At 47.2% G+C, this 15,558-nt stretch overlaps 1 protein-coding gene across 1 annotated transcript; it reads right to left on the bottom strand.

The window, feature by feature from the left end:
* Window positions 1-1,694: 1,694 nt before the first annotated feature.
* Window positions 1,695-11,741, bottom strand: LOC148118414 (uncharacterized). The gene is made up of 5 exons (XM_087900346.1): window positions 11,626-11,741; window positions 6,251-7,638; window positions 5,667-5,864; window positions 3,287-3,671; window positions 1,695-1,938 (listed from the first exon to the last, which is right to left on the bottom strand). The coding sequence occupies exons 2-3, from the start codon at window positions 7,594-7,596 to the stop codon at window positions 5,831-5,833; spliced, it is 1,380 nt and encodes a 459-aa protein (XP_087756472.1). The 5' UTR covers window positions 7,597-7,638; window positions 11,626-11,741; the 3' UTR covers window positions 1,695-1,938; window positions 3,287-3,671; window positions 5,667-5,830.
* Between the last annotated feature and the right edge of the window lie 3,817 nt (window positions 11,742-15,558).

The following is a 15,558-nucleotide window of genomic DNA, read 5'->3' as shown; positions in this document are numbered from 1 at the left end:
GTGGCAGGTTTTTGTATGGGGTTGGTCTAGGTCCCTAAAATGAGAACATAGACACTGTCCCATCTTTCAAGGCTGCTAGTTGGCCATTTGTAGCCTAAGCCTTTGAGATCATCAGTTTGAACTTGGTGGTGCACTGCGGTGGGTTGATTTTCACCCAGGGATCTTCTTCAGTGGAGACCGACACACTTGGAGAGTCCTGGCCTTGTTATCATTTCTCTGGGAGCCTTTGGGTTTTATCACACTGTTAAGGCCTTGACTCGGTCCAAGAACATGGCAGCCTGCTGTATGCTTTCCCAGTCCAACCCCTCAACCCCACCTCCTCTATGGGAAATCCTCATGGCGTTTTAGGCCTCAAGGCCTGTGTTTGAGGCTGTGTGTGGGCCCCATGCTGAGCTGAGGCCCAGGTCAAACTAAAGGTGACTTCTTTGCTACCTGGTCCTCCTTCAGTAGCCTGGTGACAGGATCAGCCCTGCTGGTCCTTTCCCTCTCACCTAGTGTCATCTTCAAAGTGCCTGGTGGCCACCAGCTGTCACTCCTTCATGAGGGGATGCCGCTAATGTTAATGGAGCTTTTGCAGGCTGTCAAGCTTCTGACATTGATGGCACTGTTAGCCTCAGTTCTCAGCTACAGCTGAAATTGGTGGGAGTTTTTAGACAACACCATGTGCACACGCATTCAGAGCACACTTGCCCCACCCAGACCTCACTGGAGACAGGGATTCCAGGAGCCTCTTGGAGTTGCCCCTGCCCAGAGGGTTTCCTCTCCCCAGTCTGCCTACACTGCCTAGAATAAAACCCTCCAGATGAGCAGGGACCTTGCAGAAGCAACAACCGTGGCCCACCCTCAGACAGCAGACTCGGGCGGGGCTGTCCATCCCAGAGGTGTTTGTTCCCTCATTGGTCTGGAAATGGTGCCGGGTGCCCTGTGAGCCACTCTGTGGGGCTGATTTCACATCCCCTTGGCTCTCTGGCCTTCAGAAAACAATGGAACTAGCTAGCATCTAGATCCTCTGTGTTACATACGTGCTTTCCAGGGTTTCTCTCACTGTCGCTCTCACCATGGTCACTTTATCTGCAGAGACATGCAGTCGCTGCTCAATGGCCTGCCAAATGTGGGCACATTTGATCCTGGCTTCCGGAGCCCCAACACCCAAGTAGCCAACACCAGCCACCAGCCTCCATCCTGGAACCAGTAAGCCTCTTCGGGCCCTTGGCTTCCTCAGCAGCCCCACTTCACACCCCTGGCCACCGTTCCCAGTATACAGCAGAACCTTCTCGTACCAGCACAGAGATCTTCCGCAGAGACCAGCGAGCTGAGGGCGGCCCTGCTGAAGATCTTCCCTGACTCTGAGCAAAAACTGAAGATTGACCAGATCCTGGTAGATCATCCATACATGAAAGACCTGAATGCCCTTTCTGCCCTGGTATTGGACTGAAGGCTGGGCAGAGAGCCCACTGCTGATGGGGACCAGAGGGAGCTGCCAACTGTGGAGTTCCGTAGTGGGGAAAAGTTTTCCAGAGTGCACAGTGCTGCTCTCAGTAGGAAAAGAAAGGGCTGTGTTTTATGTATACAAAAATCTGGATTTTCAAAGTCAACTTTTTTCTATATATAAATTATGCTGCTATTACAATATCATGGCCTGCATAATATTGCCCCATGGGTCACGATAAAAATCAAGTCAACATTTAATAAAGTAAATAATAAACAGGAATTTATTTATTGAATAATGAAATAGTAAACGGAAAAATTCTGTGTCAGGCCTGTAAAATGTGGAACATAGTCCTGATGTGCCAACATCAAGTAAAAAGTAACAGTGGGAAAGGCTTCCACACAGAGCTAAGGATGCCATTCTGTTGCCGTCCCACAGAGGCAGCTTACAACAGGTTACCACGCTGGTCTTCATAGGTTCAAGTGACCCGTGATATTCAGCAGACTTATCTGAGGAGACAAAAAATGAAGTTGAAACCACAATTATGCAGGAACCTTTCGCTAGAATGCTGTGAACAAAATCACAGTTATTGCAGGTTGAGAAATCGATCCCACACATAAGAACAATCATTTATGAAAGATGAAGCCTTCACTCATGTTTCTTTCTATTCCCTTTTCTTCAGGCCTTCCAACTTTTGTGTGTGTGTGGGTTCATATGTGTCTTCTGTAACACTGCCTGTGTCCACTCCTGTGTGAGTAGGAGGGTCTCAAGTGTCATACTTACCTTGCTTCCTGAGACACTCTCCTTGAACCTGTGACTTCTCAGTAACTCTAGATCACCTGTACAAGGATGAAAAGGGGACTTCTCCCTTCCACCTCCATAGAGGTAGGATGATGCGCCCCCACTGGCCTTCAAGGCTTTTATGTGGCAGCTGGTTCTGAGCCCACGCCCTCACGTTTGAAGAGCGAGCACTTGGTGGAGTGAGTTATTCCTGTCACTAGGAGGGCAATTTGATGGCTACGTTCTCATCTCATGATATCTCTCAGGAGCCTAATGTTGTCAACGTAACAAATGAATAATTGACCCTGTGTGGTGGTCAATCCCCTGTTGGAGCACTGTATGGAAAGCAAGAAAAGCTTGTGGTTGGATGTGTTCACAAGTGCCTGCAAGATAAAGAAGACCAAAGGCTATTATCCATTTCCTGCCATGGTGAGCAGCCTGGGGATCAGGAAGTTTGGCTAAAAAGCAAAAACAAAAACAAAAAGAACAACAAAAAGGTTTCTTGACTTGTGTGAAAATGAGCGGTGTGGATTTGCTGTCTGAAAGGGGCAGAGAAGCCACCACATGTTTTCCTGAGGTAAGACTGAAGGGCAAATGAGGCTGGTGCCCTCGAGACCTTGAAAGGAAGTGCCCTGGCTTTACTGGATGGTGTCCCTAATGGATTCTGTAACCTTGTCTGTCAGGGACAGATTTCTTTCACATTGTCCCTGGCTAGACAGTCGTTGCTTGGGGAGAGCTGACCAGACATGTGTGTCCCATTCTAACCTTCCATGGTGCTCAGCCTGAATTCTCTGGCCACCTGCCCACCTGCCCCCCATTCAGCTTCACATTGACAGGAGACAGATCATGATGTCAGAGTCACACAGAGTTTGCTATTCCCCCTGCTTTCCAAAGGCTCATGAGAAAGCTGTGAAGATCATCCTTTGCTTGATTAGATGGCTTTACCAACACAAGGAGCTGATTGACAGGGCACTCCCTAAACTCCATGGTGCCCTGTGCTGGTCCAGGACTTGTGTTCACAATGACTACTATGTCTGATAGTCAGGGGAAGGAAGACACTAATGCTGAATGCCCCACCTTTTTCAGCAAGTTGGCAGAGAGGCTGTGGCATGGGTTGGTTGACGGGCTGCCACTGTGGTCAGACTTCCGTTGTCACATAAGGCAGATCACTGATGGTTTTGTATGTTGTGTCTCCCAATGAGGATTGAGGGGTGTGCCTGTTGTTCTTTTTCTGAGACTATCTAGCCCATTCTGACCGTGTGAGGTGGTTCCAAAATCCAACTGGGTGCAAAGAGCCAAACAAGGCTCCTCTAGGTGAGGGGCTCCACTAAAGAATCTTCATTGCAGATAAAACTGGAGTGCAAGGGTCTCTTCTGTCTTCCAGACATCTGTATGGAAGTGCAGGTTTGCAACTTTCAAGAGAGACAGTGGTGTCTTCTGCTCTCTGAGAGAGCAAGGAGAGCTGAAAAGTGGGGACAGCGACAGTCAGAACTCAGGGCGATGCCACCCAAGAGTGTTTCCTCTCCCCATCCTGGTTAATATGTGGCTTAGGTTGAATGAGAATGGCCCCCGTGGATGAACATGTTTGGATATGGAACAGGAGGTATGGCCTGGAAGGAGGAAGTGTCAGTAGGGGTCACAGAGCTTTAGGGATTCTACAGCCAAACCCATTCATTCTCTCCTCTCTCTCTCTCTCTCTCTCTCTCTCTCTCTCTCTGTCTGTCTGTCTGTCTGTGTGTGTGTGTCGCTTGAGAATCAGTGTCAGCTATCACCTCCAGCTCCAATGCCATGACTGTCTTCCTTTTGCTAAATTCCCATCAGGATGGTCATGTCCTGTCCCCCTCTGCAACTGTGGACCCCTAAATAACATGATTTCTCACTTAAGTGGCCTTGGCCACAGTGCTTTGACAGCAGAATGGGCAAATTCAGTAAGTGAATGCTAGAATAGGTATCTGTCTGCACCAAGGTCCTATCTCAAAGGGCCTAGGGTATCTGGCAAATGATTCATGACACAGGGAGACAAGTATCAAGCCCTCCTCAGGATGACCTGCTGACCCATTGCCCCATCAACACTAGAGTTCGGCACTGTAGGCTGCCACAGAGACTGTGTGTGCAAGCTGTGCTATGCGGTGGCTGAGGACGTAGATTGCTGTTTGCTAAGCTGATGCAACACCCACATTCAGAAAAACCAATGCCAGCATTCTCAGCAGACATAAAGCCCGATTCATTGGTGGATTCCGTTAAGATCAGGCTTCAGAAACTCATCTTCCACACAGAGACATTCAGAGAACTCAAACTAATTCATCACTTCAGCGCTTCTCAATCTGTGGGTCTCAACCTCCTTAGGGATTGAATGAGCCTTTCACAGGCTCACCTAAGATCAGAAACAGGAGCAAAGGTAACTGTTTTTTGGGGGGTCTCCACAACATAAGGAACTGTATTAAAAGGTTGCAGCATTAGGAATATTGAGAACTACTGATCCAAATAATCACCTCAGACAAGAACCCTGGATTCCCTGTCAGCTGGGAAGCTCTCACTGACACAGAGCTGTTCACAACCTGCATGGTGACCATGAGGATTCTGCAGACACCTCACTCAGCAAGAATGTACACAATAACACTGGCTGATACCTTGTAGCTCCATGACAGTGACTGTTTTCCCCAATCTAGACCCTGGATGTCATCACTGGACACAAAGCCGGCCAAGGACACAGGCCTTGTCCAGCAGTGATGTTCCACAGTCCTCTCAAGTCCTAGTTACCTTTTCACAGTACCCAAAAAAGTCCTGTAATTTTAGTCAATCAGAGGGAAAGAATCATTCACTGGGATAAAAATACTACCACAGTTTCTAAACTTCTGGAACATGGGAAGGGCAGCATGGACCCTGGTGGCAGGAGGCTGTGAAGAAAAGGACGTAGACGCTACCAGATCAGCCTGTGGTTGGATAGAGCAGGAAGAGGAGGCTCCTGGGAAGGGGTTGGCCTGAACCTAGGGAGACATGGTCTTCTGCTCCCGGGAACCCATGCCCTGCACCCCATATATCTCTTCTCCAGGGAGTTTCTCCTGATCAGCCCGCCCACGGTCCCTGTTCCTGCCCTACCTGCTCATCTCTTTTTTCTCTGCTGCCTGACTGGAACTGGAATTTCCTATGGGCAGACCCCTCCCCTTCCCCAGCATCATGCCCTGTCCCCCTCACTGTCTTACTGATTTTCTTCTCTCTTGCCTTGTCCCACAGACCCCTCTCCTCCTCTCTGCCCTGTACATGGAGTTCTTTACAGCTGTTTATCAATAAGGATCTTCAAAAATTATGGGATGATTTGATGAAGACCCCATATCGTGTGGAACATGAAGTTGCATAACGTGGATTGCAGAAGTCGGACGGCTGGCTTTTTAAAACAGGGTGGCCGTGTGTCTGACTTCTGTGTCCAGCCATAGTGCTGGGACAAGTATGAGCTTACCTTGCGGGAGCTAACAGCTCCCACTGCAGGGAGAGGAGGGATAGAGAGCTAGCCTTGTGTCACAAGGCGTGATGACTTCAGGTATATGGCTCTCAAATGTTCTGTTCCGGCCTGGCCCCCTCTTGTGGCTGGTAGGCCACACCAGGCCGAACAGCAGCCATGGTTTACGAACCATGGCCCCAGGCCTGTTCTTCAGACCTTGAAAGGAGACACAAGCAAAGGACTCTGTTAGTGACTCTGACACAGGCAGGACTCACCACTGGGCTAGCCTGTTGTCCCACAGCTCTCTACATGATTCCTCTTGCCTAACCTGATCTCCCTTCCCAAAGCCCAAACCCCTCTCCTTCCCTCCGCTGCCCCTGGTTGCATCCTCTGCTTGTCTGCTTCAGGCTCAACTTCCCCCAAATCCATATAAAGGGGTAGAGTGGGAAAGCTCCTTCTAGGGTCACAGATATTAGGGTTCATGTCCTATAACTGGTGCAGCATATCCTTGGCAAAAGCCAAGATCAAATACACAAGAAATCACTGGGCTTGTCTACCCGGTCTCACTGGGACTCCATTTCCCACCTCTCCCTGTCCCTCACCTGGGGGTTGGGGCTCCTTCCGTTGGGGTGAGGAGGCAACAGAAGAAACAGCAGCACAGACGACGGATTTGCCTCCTCACCCCTTTAAGGCGCCATCTCTTCTTTCTGTCAGGGTTCTGGTTTTCAGCATGCAAGTTGTCTTCACGGTCCACATTTGGGCTAGGCGGGGTGCCCACGGATTCTTCATATTCCTCCCTCTGGCTCAGGAGAGGGTGCAGGGACTCCTCACTCTCCCAGGGGGGGCCAGGGATAATGATGACTTTGGGATATAGACATGGGGGCACAGGACCACCAAATGTTACATCATTCTCTGTGCCCTGGCTTGGGCCATCACCTATGGTGCCCTCATTCTCCCTGCTGAGGCCAGTGCCCCTGGTGACGTCGGGGTCTTCACTATGGCTCAGGGGATCACGATTGGTTATATCCGTTTCTATGTCTTTGCTTGGGCCATGGCCAGTGGTGTTCTCAATATCCCTGTTGGGACCAGTGCCCTCAGGCACCTCAGGGTCTTCCCTGTGGCTCAGGGGATCACAATAGGTTATATCTGTTTCTATGTCTTTGCTTGGGCCATGGCCTAGGGTGTTCTCAGTATCCCTGCCGGGACCAGTGCCCCTGGTGATGTCAGGGTCTTCCCTGTGGCTCAGGGGATCACAATAGGTTACATTAATATCTATGTCCCGGTTTGGGCCATGGCCAGTGGTGTTCTCAATATCCCTGCTGGGGCCAGTGCCCTCAGTCACCTCAGGGTCTTCCCTGTGGCTCAGGGGATCACAATATGTTATATCCGTTTCTATATCTTTGCTTGGGCCATGGCCTAGGGTGTTCTCAGTATCCCTGCCGGGACCAGTGCCCCTGGTGATGTCAGGGTCTTCCCTGTGGCTCAGGGGATCACAATAGGTTACATTAATATCTATGTCCCGGCTTGGGCCATGGCCAGTGGTGTTCTCAATATCCCTGCCGGGGCCAGTGCCCTCGGTCACCTCAGGGACTTCACTCTGGCTCAAGGGATCACAATCTGTTACATCAATTTTTATGCCTTCTCTTGGGCCATCACCTATGGTACCCTCATTCTCCCTGCTGAGGCCAGTGCCCTTCATGACCTCAGGGTCTTCAGTGTGACTTGGGGGATCACGATGGATGTTGATGCTGCCCTTCTCCTGCACCTCAGCCTCTCCGCTGTCATCCTCCATGTCTAAATCCTCCATGCAGGAGAAGTAGTCCTCCTCTGACTCACTGTCAAGATCAGTTTCATTCGAATTAGTACTCTCCATCTCCTCAGAATAAATCTGTGAGGCCAACAAAACCGGCCAGCTCTTATGCCACAGTATTCCACTTTCCTCCTCCATGACCCCCACCCTTAAGGTGGGGGATGGGACCACCACAAGATCCTAGAAGGAAAAAGACAAAAGCGGTCTAGTAGAGAAGTTATTGCTCCAAATGTCTAAATCATGAAAGTCATCAATAAATTAGCTACCTCAACCCTCCTAATGACACATCTTAGGGTCAGAGGTTAAAAAGAAAATAAATGTCAACTCAAACCCCAAAACAATTATGAGAAAGCATAAGAAAGAGCAGAGACGAAATAAGTGGTCTCTTAGAGTTTGAATCAGAGACCAAAGAAACAAGGATCTGGTGATTTGAAAGGATGAAGTCTGACAAACCCTTGACCTGCATCACCCAGAGAGAAGATTCAAACTCTTGAAATGTGAGACAAGACATAAAGTATGAAGGAAGGACAAGTAGGACCTAGGGAGCCCTGCGTGTGTGTGATGTGAACTGACTCTAAACAGTTGATACTCCTGTAAGCAAGAGATTTCTTGAATCATATAAGAGACACTAACATTGATAAGATGTTATTAAACCTACATAGCACTTGTTGCCTTCCAGCTAATCCACCCTGGGCATGAGGATCAATTCCAGATGTTATAAAACAATGTGATCGATTTAGGGATGAGATGGAAAGAGAAACAGAACTTCTGTTAGCAAGGACATCCCAGGACCAACAGAGTGCATGATGGGTCTTTCCTGACAATGGAGACCAGTGCTCCCCGGGAAGCATCAAAAAGAGACGAAGAAAGGTCATTGCAAATATAGTCTTGAAAGCCAGAATAACCCTGAGGCTGAACCCATAACAACAACAACCACAACACACACACACACACACAAACACACACACACAGAGGATTAAGTGTACTCCAGTGTCCTTGACCAATATCCACTTGTACATCTGTTATCAGATTCCTTGCTTCTTCACACAAATTCAAACAATCCATGACAGCTAGGATGTTTCCTATTCACAGAGAGTTTAACAGGGAATCCTAGGACAATTCTATGGGGAAACTAACAAGTATGTAAGGAGATCAAGTGAAGAGGTCCATCAAGTATTGTCATTCTCTGAAGAAGAAATAGATATGAGGTTCGTACTGCAAAACCCTCCTCCCAGTTCCAGAGAAATGGTGAATAGAGCTGTGGATAAGTAGCTCAAACCTTAGTTGAAATGGGGGGCTTTGGGGCACACACCAGGGGCAGCTGTAATGTCACAGAGCAGATGAAAAGGATCCCAGGTCATTGTATACATCTATAGAAGTATTCCTTATTTCATACAGATAAGGTTTAAAATAAGAAAAAATGAAACCAAAGTAAAATGTGGCAAAAAATATTTAATGGAACAATTAAGCAAAATGAACACATAAGCAGAAATCTGTGCCTCAACAAAAAGCACTGCGTGTATGTATCAAAAATAACAACTGAACACAGAATCCAGCCAACAAAGAGGAAATCTCCCAATGTCAAGGTTCAAGAGATTAGGAGATTCCAGTTTATGAGGTCAAGTATAGAAGTCTGGCTGCTCTCTATCCAACAAGAGTTTCTCTGCAGCATCAAGACAAACCGCAGTCTGCTGCAGGGCTTTATAAGAAGAGATTTTGATAACTTCTCACAAAGGCCTTTTGTGATGTCACAGTAAGGAATGGACTAGTAACAGCAAAAAGACCAAAAGATGATTCTCTACCCTGCTCCAGGGACTACATAACTTTTGTCAAGGCTGTGAGCAAATCCCCAACAAAATACAGCTTAAATGACAAAGGGAAACCCTCTCTCAGGCTCTCAGGGGCCAGGGAGGGATGGCAGATGAGGAGCTGGGGACTTGGGAAGATAGATCTAAAGAAGTTGGGTGCATGACTTTGGCTGGTCCCTGGTGCATCCAGTCACTCAATTGCTCCTGATGCCCTGGGCTTTTATGACTTCCCCAAACTGCATCAAACTGCACCTCCTGCTAGATCCCAGGCATTCAGACACATGAGAAGGTGTGAGTACCTCCCTATCAAACCTGAGCAGGACACTTTGACTTTAAGAACATAGTAATCAGGTATCACAGTAACAAGGTAACAAGTGATATAGTAACAAGGTGGACAGACTCAGCAACTCTGTGCTGACCTTTGCTAGGGACATGGATATGGACTAGTTAGAGAATGAACCTATTGTTTTCCCCAATGCCCTTTGCACTAGGATGTTAAAGTTCTCTAAGTATTCTGATGACTACAGACATCGTCTCCACACTTCGCACCTTCAGTTCCTTTATCTAAAACTCATATAGACGGTCATCTAAAGGATGCTAGCCCTCCCCGACACTGGGATGCTGTGATGAAATGGACTGTACCTCATGGTACACATGACATGTTTTTGGTTTTTTTTGCCGGGTGTTGGGGTGCAACATAGCAAGTGTGGAAGATAGCTACCAGGGTAGATGAGCATTTAAGTGCTCCAAAGGATCTGTGAGATAAAAGATGGCACAGGTAGATGTGATAAACCTTCACACGGGGATGAAAGAGATGGCTTTAAAGCATGTCCATACTAATAAACTTTGAAAACCAGAAGTATTAAATTTAAAGAATGTCAAGGAATCATGCTGAAGAATAGATATACAGGACTAGTAAAGAGAAACTGAATGAAAAGCACAAATTAAGTCAAGAACCACCTCAGCGACAGAAATCAAAACCAGAAAACTGGGAAGCAAACTCACTGTTTGGATGTCAAAGCAAATGAACAGCGTCGGTTTTCGTAGATCAGTAATAGCAAGGTTTATGTGAATCAATGTATTAGTTCAAGAACTCTTCAGCTAACCAAGCTACAGTTTCTCTGCAGAGCAAGAAGCCCCAAACCCAGCCAGGGCCTCATGTGGGCCGAGTCTGCAACTCCTCATAATGGCTCCAGTGAGGTCATGCTGGAAATGAACCAATCACAGCTATTTACAACCAAAAAAAAAAAAAAAAGAAAGAAAACCCACTTCACCTTCTGTCTCCCAGGACTGCATTGGTTTTCTCACTGCCATGACCAATTCCCTGAGAAGCACATTTGTTCCATAGGTTGTGCTATGGCTCAGACTCTCAGAGGACAGGGAATCCATGTCTGGGGACTTGGGAAGATGGGTCTGAAGCCGCTGCTTACATGGCTTTGTTATGTCCTGTTGCCTCTAATGACTCAATTCCCCTTGCTGGGTTCCACCACCATAGGGTATTACAATGCTCGGAACAGCACCCCGTTAGAGACCAGAAATCCAGAGAATTGAGGAGGTGTGAAACCTCTCCCACACAAACCTTGAGGACATTTGGACTTTAATAACAGCAGCAGTACCAACAAGAGTGGACTCAGGGGCAGGAAACCCTGACTGCCCTTAGGGACGAAGAGGGAGGAGGAGAGAGAGTGGGGGGAGTGGGAGGGTGTTGGGAGGAGGGGCGGAAATGGAAACTTTTATAATTTAATAAAATTACTTTCAAAAAAAAAAAGAGTGGACTCAGGTGGCTTTGGGCTAACCTGTGTTAGAGACAGGCTATGGACTAGATAGTGAACACACAGGCTTCTTCAAGGTCCTTTTCCCTCAGACCCTCAAATTCTCTGATGACTCCAACTACTGCAGCCCTCTTCCTCTCCACCCTCAGGACACTCAGTTCCTTTCCCTTAAACTCGCAGTTGTGGGCACTGAAAGGATGATGGCCTGTCTGAGCCACTGCGAGGCCACCAGGAAACTGTCGTCCCTCAAACTATCCAGAGCGTGTTCTGTTTGATGAGTGGCATGGTGGGCAGGAGAAGAGTCTTAACGTGGTAAGAGGATTTATAACCACAGGGAAATGGCGGGGAAAGTAACAAGGCAGGTGGGTATGCTCCGAGTGCACGACCAAATCCCTTATCTTTTACAGCTAACTTAACAAAAGTTAGGTAGAGAAATAAACCAATGTATGAAATGTCAAAGATGAATGTATAGAGAATAACAGAAAATGGTTGATGAGGAAATAAACTGAAGCAGGCATGAACTAAATCTAAACAAAGTCAGTCAAAATTCAGGTACAAACCCGCCCCCCACTGGGAGGCACACTCACGATGTTCAGGTCAGTGGTGATCACAGATGTTCACTTCCAAAGACGCACAATAAAAATCAAAATCTATAAAATCTATAAAAAAAATCTAGAGTAAAGTTCTCTGTAGCCAACCAACGGTTTCACTGCAGCCTAAGAACAAGGTCTAGGCCCAGGCGGTGCCTAATATAGGTGGGCCTCTCTCATTCATCACAATGGTTCCTTGTGAGGTCACGGAGTCATGCACCAATCACAGTTGACCAGAAGCCAGCATAGCTTTGGAGTTCTTTGCTCATGGCTCCTCCCACATCGATGCCAAGACTCAGTGTAAGGCTCAGGCTTGCAGAGGATCAGAACAGCAGGGTGGTGGGCTCAGCTGGTGGCACTGGCAACAGGGCCTCAGGCGACTGCTTTCACTGCATAGACATCTCCTCACCCTCGAGCCTATTGAAATATCCTTGCCATCTAGGCCACTCCTGAAATTCTTTTCAGTGTCAAAACCACAAATCCTGGTTCATCCTGAGTCAAGATCCCTAAAAGCTTAAACTGCTGAGGGTGACAGTTCGAAGTTAGTTTCCTGTCACGTCAATGACTGACATTTCAGGGGCAGAGAGCTGACTGTGTTGCCTGGTGGCCTAGGTTTACCTTCTGCATTATTCCTATATAGAATGAGAAATATATAATAAGCAGATCAGGTGACTGCTTGGTACTTATCTCTTCTACAAGCTGGGAGCTTTACTCTCTACCTGTATCACACTCCAGGCATCCTGGACTATGACCATACAGCCTGATCCCATCAGCTAAGCAGGGCTGGGCCCGGTTAGCACTTGGAGGGCACGCCAGGCATGTTGGCACACATGGTAATCTTACCATATGGGGGTGAAGGCAGGAGGATCAGAAGTTCAAGGTCATCCCTAGACATATGTTAAGAACAACATGAGCTCCATGAGACCCTGTCTAAAAAAGGAAATCAAAACATTTTAATACATTTCCACAGCTTTGGATTCAGCAATGCTTTCTTATCCCAGCAGCATAAGCACACACCGGGTGAGAGAAGGCTGTTAAGGGAGAACCCGGAACAGACAGACCTGGGTGCTCACAGGGGAGGAAGAGCAGCTTATGTCCAAACACTCAGAAGGTGGAAGATAGACCCCTTGTTGCAACTCTGAATCATGGAAAAAGGTCAACATCGACTTTGCTCCCCACAAAATGGGAGCGTTCAGGGTTTTATGTAGCCCAGGCTGGTGTCCGATTTACCACGTAGACAAAATTAGCCTAGAACCTTTGATCCTCCTGCCTTTGTCTCCCAACTCCTTATACTGCAGGCGCGATTCCATGCCTGGCATTGCCTTCTAAATTCACTTAATTATTATTTTTAGTACTCTGTGTGTGTTCCTAGTGTATGTATGTATGTTCCTATGTGTATGTGTGTTCCTATGTGTGTTGCTATGTGCATGTGTGTTTGTTCCTATGTATATGTTCCTATGTATATGTGTGTGAGAGTTCCTATGTGTGTATGTGTTCACAGCATGTGGCTATCAGAAGTATATCATATCCAAAGCTGGCACTGAACTCATGGGAATCCTCCTGCCTCTACCTCCTGTGTGCTGCTGTTATTCCAGGTGTACTTCCCCATACCTGGTTTAATTTATTTTACATTATGAAAAAAATAGTTCACTTAGTTTGTGTGAACAAAAATGTCTGAAAAGATGCTGTCTGGCTGTGAACAACAACAACAACAACGCTCCTGGAAGGAGTCTGTGCTGTGTCTGAAGAGCCAGTCAGACTAGGTAGAATTTCAATACTGTGCAGAGGTTTGAATTTGATAGGTCCAGAGGCTAATTACTTTACCTTGTGCTAGTTCTAGCTCCTTGCCGCACTCAGTATCTGAGTTTCTTCTTGTCTTCCTTCCCTCTTTTTTTTTTTTTTTTTTGACTTTTCAAAGCACACAGGGTTTGGTTGCCTATCCTGGGCTGTCCTGGAATTCACCCTGTAGACCAGGCTGGCCTGGAACTCTGTAGATCCACCTTCCTCTGCTTCCTGAATGCTCGGATTAAAGGTGTCTGCCTCCACCACCCAGCTGTCGCTCTATCGAAACTAGCACCTCATGACAATAAATAAAAACCTCCTTGAAGCTATTAACTTAGCAGAACATTAGCTTCTCCAAATCAAAGCTCTAAGAATGTTGTCAGATTGCCTGTTTGCCTGTAGAATACCACTCCCCACTTCTCGATGGACCTGCTGCTCTGGTGTGCCCACAAATGTATTGAAGCTGCCTTGACTTACGATTGTCTTTGTTGTGTAAAACTGCACAAATCCTGTAAAAGGCTTCCACATCGGAACATGGAATTTTGGGTAACCTAAATTTGTGTTCCTGGGCCGTGCTCACTCTAAATGGCTCCAGAATAAACCATCTCTTATTCCCTTTAGGATGAGAGCTGAGGTGCTAATGTTGACGTTTCTTTATACCTGAGAGATCAATAACACGAGGCGTTGTCCTCAGCCACCAAATGTTCAGAAACATTGGAAACCCCGTGTTCAACACAGCGATGTGGTGTGTTGGTTATTTCCTGTTGCTGAGACAACAGTGACTTGAGGAGGTTGGAGGGTAGAGTCTGCCATGGCAGTGGGAACTGTAGGTGGCCTCTCACATGGCATCCACAGTCAGGAAGCAGAGAGTCTCTCCAGATGGAGCTACATCCCCAGCTCCTATATTTTGGTTTGGAAACAAGGTCTCTTGTAGTTACACTGGCTTCACACTGTTAGTAGCCATGCAGAGTCTGAACCTTCAAGGGTAGTCACTGTGTCAATGACGGGTGGCCTTTTATTTCCAGATAAAACTTTATAGCACAGACTGAGCATGCGCGGGAATGCACCCTCCCCATAGGAACAAGTGTGGCCTCTCTATAAATTCACACCTGTTCTTTGGTTTGAGAGAGCCCGGCTGTAGAGATGATGCTCTGATTCTCCTCCCTGCTGCAGCTGATAGGTCTTTCTTCCCTCACTTCCCTCTAGGCATCTTCATTATTTTGCCTTTGCTGGCAAAGAGGAGACTCCACTGAGATCTATCAGTCAGGCCTGTAACTTCTCACAGAAGAATGCACTCACATCCTTCCTCCATATCAGAATGTATTGAATAACACTAAAGCTGTAAGGCTGAGCAGTTTTAATGATGGCAGTTTGTATAAGTCTGCCTACCTTAGCAGTTTGGCCAAGGCAAATTTTGGTTCTTGATTCCCAACCTTTTTGTTTCTTTTTATTTATTTACTTTGAGACAGAATTTCTCTATGCAGCCCTGGCTATTGTGGAAATAGCTATGTGGACCAGGCTGGACTCAAACTCACAGAGTTCTGCCTGCCACTGGCACCCAAGTGCTGGGATTAAAGGTGTGCACCCCACTACCTGGCTTTATTTCCCTTTGAGTTGCTAATATTTATTCATATCAGACATCACACTGTAAATGTAGCTGCATATCTCTCCACATACAGACAGGTTAAGGAAAGAAAGCCACTGCAGAGTGCAAGGGTTTCAACAGTGTGCTGGGAACGTGGATCCACAGTGTAAGGAAGGAATACAGTGGAACTGCTCCTGGAATCAGGTTTGAGAATAAAGATGCAGAATTCATCTGTGAGATGAAAAGTCTGAACCAAGTCCACAGCAAGAAATGGGTCAAGAAGCATGGAACAGTAGTGGGTCAGGTCCAGGTCCATCAAGTAAGCTCTGTCAGTAGTGAGGGAAAGAGCAGAACAGGGAGTCCTCAGTTCTTGCACACACAGCATCAGATGGTGTGCAGTCATGCCATTGCGGTGTTTTTGTTTGCTGTCAAAGGGTTTTACTGTTTTGGATCACGAGGAATCGAACCCAAGTTCTCACACATGACAGGCTAGGGCTCTACCACTAAGCTGTGCCTCACCTCCTGCCACTGCAGTCAGAGGGGGCATCATTTTATGAAGCCCA

This window comes from Myodes glareolus, chromosome 22 (assembly GCF_982192425.1).
Source record: "Myodes glareolus chromosome 22, mMyoGla1.1, whole genome shotgun sequence".
NCBI lineage: Eukaryota > Metazoa > Chordata > Mammalia > Rodentia > Cricetidae > Myodes > Myodes glareolus.
This window is presented reverse-complemented; position numbering and strand designations above follow the sequence as displayed.

Bases quoted from the DNA above. Each gene is read 5' to 3' on its own strand.
- LOC148118414 (XM_087900346.1), bottom strand. From the start codon at position 7,596: ATGGAGGAGGAAAGTGGAATACTGTGGCATAAGAGCTGGCCGGTTTTG. The intron at 5,865-6,250 runs GTGAGGGACAGG...TCTCCTTTCAAG, and splicing joins GAAGGAGCCCCAACCCCCAG to GTCTGAAGAACAGGCCTGGG.